Source organism: Calliopsis andreniformis, chromosome 1, assembly GCF_051401765.1.
Source record: "Calliopsis andreniformis isolate RMS-2024a chromosome 1, iyCalAndr_principal, whole genome shotgun sequence".
Taxonomy (NCBI): Eukaryota; Metazoa; Arthropoda; class Insecta; order Hymenoptera; family Andrenidae; genus Calliopsis; species Calliopsis andreniformis.
The window spans coordinates 10191946-10200507 of NC_135062.1; the positions used below are offsets into that span (position 1 = coordinate 10191946).

The 8562-nt window shown below is 34.0% G+C and overlaps 3 protein-coding genes across 3 annotated transcripts; 1 reads left to right on the plus strand and 2 right to left on the minus strand.

Annotated features, from left to right (window-relative positions):
• Positions 1–26: 26 nt before the first annotated feature.
• On the minus strand, positions 27–3580 carry LOC143182819 (TWiK family of potassium channels protein 7). Its single transcript, XM_076384073.1, has 7 exons — positions 3404–3580; positions 2093–2224; positions 1819–2008; positions 1384–1599; positions 826–975; positions 413–614; positions 27–349 (listed from the first exon to the last, which is right to left on the minus strand). Exons 1-7 carry the CDS (start codon positions 3578–3580, stop codon positions 160–162), a joined length of 1257 nt encoding a protein of 418 aa, XP_076240188.1. The 3' UTR covers positions 27–159.
• An 854-nt stretch (positions 3581–4434) lies between these two features.
• LOC143181164 (TIP41-like protein) lies at positions 4435–6425 on the plus strand. The gene is made up of 6 exons (XM_076381439.1): positions 4435–4575; positions 4923–5104; positions 5172–5351; positions 5425–5647; positions 5731–5889; positions 5960–6425. Exons 2-6 carry the CDS (start codon positions 4926–4928, stop codon positions 6152–6154), a joined length of 936 nt encoding a protein of 311 aa, XP_076237554.1. The 5' UTR covers positions 4435–4575; positions 4923–4925; the 3' UTR covers positions 6155–6425.
• A 63-nt stretch (positions 6426–6488) lies between these two features.
• Positions 6489–7611, minus strand: LOC143182825 (uncharacterized). Its single transcript, XM_076384087.1, has 4 exons — positions 7470–7611; positions 7198–7377; positions 6907–7118; positions 6489–6838 (listed from the first exon to the last, which is right to left on the minus strand). Exons 1-4 carry the CDS (start codon positions 7609–7611, stop codon positions 6560–6562), a joined length of 813 nt encoding a protein of 270 aa, XP_076240202.1. The 3' UTR covers positions 6489–6559.
• Positions 7612–8562: the final 951 nt, after the last annotated feature.

Sequence of the window (8562 nt, forward strand, 5' to 3'; positions counted from 1 at the left end):
CGTTTCGAACGTAGATAGTCGACGTCCACGAAAGGGCAAGCTATTCTCCTTGTTCTGTTTCAAACAGAGCTTGAAATTATGTACTAACAAGCGTAATAAAGTAATTTCTATTGTTTGAGTGTATGATTTAGAAATAACGATGGATTATAAATATTGATCTTAAACGCTGGACTCGTATATGACGATTTGAACAATTGGTTTCTTCTTTGGTTGCGCATTGTTCGCGGTGGCAGCGATATCACGAAGTACTGCCTCCACTGCCTCCTCCCACTCTTGGTCCTTTGAGTCTCCACGACTGAGCGAAGCTGACCACTTCAGACGCGGCATTGATATCACTGTCAATACTTTCCTGAAATTAATAGATTTGGTCTTCTTGTGCTTCTAATTTTACTGTAAACGAGGTAATAATTGCCTGAGATCTGAATGGAAAGCGGACATATCACCGCCAGCCTGTTCGCCCAGCTTCCGAATGGCTTCAGCCAAAGGTCCGCTGAGCCTCTGCAATCTTCTCCAGGACTGCGTGTACTGTCGTCTAACCAGCTCGATGATAGTGCTGGTCAACGCCAGACCGACCAGAATGTAAAGTGTGCACAGTAACGTGTATTTCGGCTTCTCTGCGTACGATCGACGATACGAAGCGTAGCTATAATAAATGTATAAACACGCACTGCGCGGACACAAACATCATTGTACCATTTACCGAGGCTCCATGTGTACAATAAAGTATAGTTATCGCGCTACGATGTTTATGTTTCATGTACATACTCACACTGTCCTCGACAGTTCTAGGAATGAATGACGGTTGTAGTAATGTTTGTTACTTACTCGGCACTAGATCACCGAATCCTATAGTAGTCATGGTCACGAAACAAAAATAAAAGCCGTCGAAGAAATTCCAGTCTTCCTCCCACAACATAAACATTCCCGCTCCGCAAGCGAGGTACAAAAACAAGAGAAGGATCGCTGCTACTGCGCCTGCGGGGAAAATATAACAAATAAAAAATTGATAATATACAGGGGTCCCAGAAATAGGTGGCCAAACTTTGAAATTGTTTTTTGAAATACACCAGAACTTTTTGAGCATCTTCGACAGCGTCTGAAGCGTCGATTTCAAGCGCGTATTATTCCATAAGGAAATCATTCCCAGAAATTTTGTTAGATAAGTTCTTTGGATAAGTGTTTTTAAAATATTTTCTCACAAACAAAAGCTGTTTTTATCTCGAAGAGGAAGAGTTTGTGGACCTATGTCTACATGACCTCTTTCATCCTTAGGAAGTGTAGAATACGATGTCATGGCCACATACTTTAGGGATATACTGCATCAGTTTTGCAATAAGAGAATTATGTGATATTAAAAGGGTGTCTCGGTTTTCTTAAAATTACCAAGGGATCGCCTTCCAGTAGAATTCGATGGCACACAAGAGAAAGAAATACGAAACGGAAGCTTTGATTTGATGCCTAGAGCGACTTTAACCACAGCTGCAGCGAATAATTTTCCCCAGTCGGCAATCACTATCAATGTTAGTGGTATGCCAACGAAAGCAAAGAAGATGCAGAATATTCGGCCCCAGTTGGTTGAAGGTACAACATTTCCATACCCTAAAATGCATTCAAACAATTGATCTTGTGTATTATATAGTTACATAATTCCTCATTATTACAGAAGATGTTTCCCAAATCATAGTGGAACTGAAAAATAAATACAAATGAATATCTGAATATCTGAAAATATTACTTTAGAAAAAATATCTCTTCCACCATAATTTCGGGAGCATCCTATAGAATCCTAATTCTATTCATTTGAATGAATTATATTACCAATCGTAGTCAAGACAGTGCTTGCAAAAAAGACTGCTTGAAGAACGCTCCATCTTTCAGTGACAATCGGCGGGAGATCCGATAAGCTTCGATCTTCTCGATCAATAGTATCTGCTACAAAACTTACCAGAAGACCGCCTTGTGCTGCTTCCTGAACAGCTTCTTCGTAAGCACGTAATTTTATGCTCACCTACAAATATCCTTCAATAAGATAATTTCTAATACTATTCTTACTTTATCAATAGTTTGTATCTTTCATTAATAACAAGCTTACTAAAGTTCGCAAGTTTGAAACATCAGTATTGTTCGAAATAGAGTCAACGAACAAGTGTCTCTGCATTCGTAAATTCGCGCGCAAATTTTCCAGGCGCGTTAATTCCGCCGGAAGCTCGATGTGTCGGAAGACCTGAGAACAAATATAAGAATGACTTATGGATAAGAAAGATTATACAATTTTCTGCTATATCAGTTATGCTTAAGGTGCGTTAATGTGTGTCATCTACAATATGTATTAGCAGTTCTGCCAGTGAATAACGAAACGCGCCCTTATAGTGATACGATTTATTTAAAAAGTTTCAGGTAGAAGAAGTATTTAAAAATTATTTTTTTCTCAGCTCGCCATCTAACGGTGATAATAACGAACTAAAAGGCAAAAAGGAAGTAGGTATAAAAATTGTGTATTTGTGAACCCTCCCTAGTGCAGCAGGTGTTTTAGTTCACAGATATTGCCACTAGATGGCTCGTGTTGTAAAGAATAGATTTTGAGGAATTAAAAAATTTTTTAAAATTCAGTTCGTGAATAGATTCGATCTCATTAAAGATATGAGGACGTCATATTCTGTAGAATACCTCCTTACTATGTAATACTGACAATATAATACTAATAGTATATCTTTAGCTTAGCCAAGATAAGCATGCAGTTTTCGAACGTAATTTTTCTGAAAGACGTCTAACTAATCTGGATTAAATACTTAAACTGATTACAGAAAGAATAAACTAAATATTAAGTCCTATAAATATTTTTCCTAAGAGATCTATTAAAACAAATATTTAACGATATCAGCGCAATCTCTAAGACGACTTTTCAACCCTCTTGAATCTCAAGTATTTGACAATTAAATATCGTTTGTCGTCGATACTTGAACTGTTCAGATTAAATTTCAACGCGATCATTAATCACCTTCCATTCTTTCCAAGACCTAAAGAATTATATTATAACATTAAAACTAACATTCGTAAACGTTCGTCAGAGGAAGTTTGTGATAATCTCGTCGGACCGTGCGATTGGCCCATTGCTAAAAATAAAGATATCCACTGGAAGTCCAAACTACTGTTATCTCTAAAAATATGGCGAACCGCGTAAACTTTCGTAAGTAAACAATCGAGAAAATTCGTGCATTCGTTAGACATTATAATAGAAATAGAGTGGCCGTGCATAAAATTCCTTTTGCAAATTTTTAATTCTGCAAAAGTTAAAATGACATAAAGATGAGGACACTTTTAGTTAAAGGAAGATATAGTCAAATACAAGGAAAAGAATATTTAAAATTATATTAATATTTAAAATGACAAAAATATGACGTACCAAACCACCAACCGCTGTATACAGCATAAGAGCAATTAAAAGCCCAACATGACCAGCGATTGACTTCATTTTTTGTACATGTTCTTCTCGCAAGATTCTTTTCTTCTCCACTTTTTCGTCTACTTTATCGTCTCCTTGGACAAACTCCACAGATAGATCCCCAGTTTTTGTCGTCATTTCTATGCGCGCTGCGTGCAGAATAACGTAACCACCTCAGACTCCCAACGAGAACTGATCAGATCCACTCGAACCTCCTCCAATAGCTGTAGTTATTTCCGTATTGAAGAACGACCGAAGAGTAAACTTAAATCTCTCACTGATGTACTATCTTTTTATATCACGCGTTTAAAACGCGAATGGCCACACATCACACGCCATTACGCCTCTGATTTCTTAATTCATTGCTTTTCTACTCTAAATTCTGCATCTTCTGCGTTTTAATTCAGTCAGCTTTTAACTGATATTAATTTAAAAATGTAAAAGCTGTAGAATTAGTAGCAAGCTTATAGAGAAGAAATACGTTTTGGCGCCAATATTCGAAAATATATAATCATGAACTATGTATTAACATTGATGAAACCTATACTGATAATTCCTTTAGCGTCATATTATTTATACAGGGTGACTCAAAGCCACTGACACGAACAAAAGAGCCGCGATTTTAATTTAAGTAACAAGAACAGTACAAAATATGAGGTAAAATATGTTTTATTTCAGGTTTCATTTTCGATAAAATTCACAAAATTCATAAAATTCTCAAACACCCAGAACGTTCTTCATATCATTTATTTTAGGACACCTTGTATAACCTTGACTTCAGGAGCGTATCGCTTGGAATTAGAGCCCCTCGGTAGTAATTTAAAAAATATACGTTAATAAATAATGAATTAATAATATCGTCGCGTACTATTGAATTAACTGATACGAAATGAGTATAGAATTCTATTTTTCTCCACGATATAGGTTTCAAAACAATATATTGTTGCATTTGATGCATATTCGATAATGCAGTACTACGAAAGGATTCTGATCGTTACGATCGAGAAAAATCCATTAAGGCCGAAGAGCGTGAAATTTCAAAGGAAAACAGAAACAATCACCAGATAATTGAAACGAAATATACAATGTTAATTGGATATTAAAGCTGTGACCAGGTTTAACGGATAAGTTTTGTAAGTTTGACGCAATTTACTCTTGATAGGTTACAGATTGTTATTGATGAAAGTGAAGTTTCGAAATGATCGAATAACTGTTAAAAGATTACAAATAATACTGCTGCAATTTACACATGATATCAACAAATAAAAAATAATACGATTTTGACAAAATTGTCAAGCCTACATGTATGAACTCTATTTACTCCAATCTGTTTATAAACATTGAATTAATAATATTTACTTTCTCTGTTTATAGTAACTTGCTAATATAAAGTATTTTATTTTAATAAATAGTTATGTAAATTAAAGGCTGTAGCAAGTCTTCTATTTGTTTGTATTTTTATTATTGTTTATATTTTCAGATCATGACAGCTATAAGAATCCATGGTGGAATTGACATCTTAAGACTTCCTGTTAACCAGGAAGAACATGTCTTTCCACCGTGGCACATTAAATACACACAATCACACATATTACATTCTAAATGCTCAGTAAATGAAGATGGCTGTGAAGACAAAGATGGTGACCCTTGCCAATTCTGCCAGTATGATAAATGTGATTTATTAATTATAGGACCATAGAAGATTTGTATTCTATGATCAGTTTTATAGTTTCAGTCGTACTTTAGAACTACCACATATGCCAGACATGGTATTTCCAAATAATATACTCACTTTAAAACATCAAGATGGTGCTACTATACAGTTCAACGCCTTGGACGCTTTAAAAACTGTCTCAAATGGGAAAATTAATGTGCAGCTGGCTTGTGCAGAAGCTTGGAGAGAGTCTAGGTAAAAACACTTACGATTTACTATTATTCTTTATATTTCATTATTCTTTTAAATAAATATGATTCTAAAATAGAGCAGAGAGCAAGAAATATCTGGAAGAGAAACTAAAGCCATTTGATTGGACGTTCACAACTCCTTACTCCGGTACAATATCTAATTTCAAAATTGAAGAAACTAATGAAAGAATCGATGTCGATAAACTAAGAAGAAGGGACAAAATTTTGTTTTACCATGATCTAACTCTATTTGAAGATGAACTTCATGATAATGGCATTGCTGTTTGTTCTGTAAAGATCGTAAGTTGATATTCCCTTTAATAAAATGATAAGAGAAAATAACTTATTAGATTTTTTATAATCTTTCTTATTAACTTGGACAGCGTGTTATGCCAGCTAGCTTTTTCATTTTGTTAAGATATTTTCTAAGAATTGATGGTGTAATGTTAAGAATAAACGATACTCGCATTTATCATGAATTTGGACAAGACTATTTATTGCGAGAATATACATCGAGAGAAGCTAAGGTTGAAGAAATACGAGTAAGTGCTTGTATATATTTAGCATCGATATTAATTGAACTCCATTTTTTAATTACTCAATTTTGCGTAGGTACCACCATCCCTCTTTACAGAACCAAGTGAAATAGCTCCACATTTGCCCTTAACAAAAAGCTGCTATCATAAATTAATCATTGATTCAAATAAAGCAAAATCTAACGAAATTAATGAAGTGAGTAATAAAACAGGAGCAGATGATAACGCTGTTAGTAGCAGTACAAGTAAAATCGATAATTCCGTTACTTAAAACCAGCATGTACGTGTAAAATATCGGTGACCACTATAAATAATCGAGCATCTACACATAAAATTAAAGATCCTTGTGATTCAAAGCATAGAACGATCTAAAACTTATGTGATATATAAGAACATTATGAAAGCTCTGATATTCAAAATTCTGTAATGAAATAATAGTGGAGAAAATTATTGAAATTACTAGAAGGTGTATAACACATAAGTAAAATATACTCGTTCTGTTTTATTATGGAATGCTAAATAAAGGCCTTTTGAATAATGTACATGTATTTTCTCAATCTTTTCCTTTATTAAACTTCCATATTTCATAAATAAAATCATTAAAAAACAGTATAATTGTATCACATACTTAAGGCACATGTTTGTTTCTTCCATATCTATGATTTGACCAGTATTTCTATGTCTTAAAACTTTCATCGTATCTTTTTCGGACCACAGTATTCAGCCATGAATACAATTTTGCATTATATTTATGTTCATCTATACAAGTCACTTTATTTGCAAGAAAATTTAATTTTGAATTAGACAAATGGCTGAATGTAATTTCCTCTTGTGGCCTACCGCCAAGCATAAAATCAAGAGTACAATATCCTATAGCATGCACATAATCACAGCGTCTTACATATTTACCCAATAAACCATTGTTTGTTTCCATTGCCCAATTATGTTCAAAGATCTATATAAGAATTGAATAAAATAAAAAATCTTTATACTTGTACACACTATCTGAAAACATTTACTTACTGCCATATCACGTATACTTGTGCCACAAGGATAATTGAACCTTGGTCGTGGATTTAGAAACCGTTTAGGACATTCTTTATTTTTCAACAAATTGATATCTATTGTTTTTGCATTTTTTCTATATTTTTCATCAATCTTCATTCTCATCTGATTAGTTACCGCAAAACTTTTCTTTTCATAAAAAATAGTAATAGTCCCTGTTCCATCATCGACTGCAAGCATGTTTCATAAAGCATGTTTTACTAATCCATCAATGTCTTTATTGCTTAAAAATTTATTGACTGAATTTACCCTGATACTCATAGTATCTAGCATCTTCAGAAACCCCCATCACAAATCCCAATATTTCAATTTTTCCTATCTTAATATTAGGCATATTGAGGGGATGGAATTTTATTAAATTATCCTCTAAGAAAGGCACAAATCTGTTTAGCTCCATTATCAAGAAAGGTTCGGAAATTGTTATTCTACCTAAAATGTTTATTATAAAGTTTATTAACATAAATGTAAATCAAGCTTGAAACCAGGTGCATCGAATAACGAATATTTGTCTGTTATAAAACCTTTGGTATTTTCGAAGTTTTTGAAGTTAATCCATTCTTTTTTCTCGGAAAGGTACAAGGGATAATCGTAGTCCCCACTATAAGAAACGAAATCTGGGTCCATTCCATTTGGCAGGTTTGTCCACTCATTTATATCCGACATTTTTAAGCTATGCTTTTTTACGAACTAAACTGTCGAGATATTAACCCTTTAAGGAACTTCACACTGTATCAACAATAGTCAATGAATACAACGTAATAAATTAAATACAACAAACAACAAGTAATGTCAGAAAAATGGCGGGAAAATGTACGCGCAATAGAAAGCCATTCAAAAGACTCCAAACATCGTTCTTAACTCGGTTAAACTTCCCATGTCGATACCAGAGTGCGCTGTCAGTTCAATTGTAAAACCTAGCTGCAGGTTGGCTTTAAATAAACGATAAAGGTAAGTTTGAAAATCCATTTAAATATAATTAGAACTAAATTCTAAAACATTAATGAACTGTAAACTATATTAACTGCGTTAAAATTGATTTATTAAAGCAAAATGAATTACAAGTTATGAAAATACATTTGCTTGATTAATTAATACAAAAGAATTGTTGCAACATAACTTCCATTCATTGAGACTATCGTTCACTGTAATCGTAATACGCTAGTAGCCATATCATATCGCGTGCACTAACATGGGATCAAATCTCGTGTGCATTGTTCCTTCACATACCGTTTGACCTTGGGAAGGTCACGTCTGTTACACGCACCTTGCATTCCTTGGATCCCCCGCGTTCCACTCTTTGTGGACACAAGCCTACTTCGATAAGCAATAACGTTTCATTCTCCCGCGAGTCAGCTAATAATCCATGTGCCTCTCGTAAATTAAACTCTACGCGCCATCTGTTATCTACTGCAGTCAACGACTTCATTTTAAAAATTATTTAAGTTCGCCGTCTTATTCCATTCTCTTCTAGCACGAGCTTCAAAGTACGATGAGGTAAAGAAACATAGGTAATGTGAAATAAAATATAAGTAATATAAAGTTAAAATTCTTGACTATATTAGAAATTGATTGCTACATAGTTTGTGTAGTGTGATACAAGAAACTTTGCTCCAG

Bases quoted from the DNA above. Each gene is read 5' to 3' on its own strand.
- LOC143182819 (XM_076384073.1), bottom strand. From the start codon at position 3,580: ATGACGACAAAAACTGGGGATCTATCTGTGGAGTTTGTCCAAGGAGAC. The intron at 1,600-1,818 runs GTAATATAATTC...AATGCATTTTAG, and splicing joins CACTGTCTTGACTACGATTG to GGTATGGAAATGTTGTACCT. The intron at 615-825 runs GTAAGTAACAAA...GATCGTACGCAG, and splicing joins ATTCGGTGATCTAGTGCCGA to AGAAGCCGAAATACACGTTA.
- LOC143181164 (XM_076381439.1), top strand. From the start codon at position 4,926: ATGACAGCTATAAGAATCCATGGTGGAATTGACATCTTAAGACTTCCT. The intron at 5,352-5,424 runs GTAAAAACACTT...ATTCTAAAATAG, and splicing joins GAAGCTTGGAGAGAGTCTAG to AGCAGAGAGCAAGAAATATC. The intron at 5,890-5,959 runs GTAAGTGCTTGT...AATTTTGCGTAG, and splicing joins CTAAGGTTGAAGAAATACGA to GTACCACCATCCCTCTTTAC.
- LOC143182825 (XM_076384087.1), bottom strand. From the start codon at position 7,611: ATGTCGGATATAAATGAGTGGACAAACCTGCCAAATGGAATGGACCCA. The intron at 7,378-7,469 runs GTTTTATAACAG...TAAACATTTTAG, and splicing joins AAACTTCGAAAATACCAAAG to GTAGAATAACAATTTCCGAA. The intron at 7,119-7,197 runs GTAAATTCAGTC...ACATGCTTGCAG, and splicing joins TAGATACTATGAGTATCAGG to TCGATGATGGAACAGGGACT.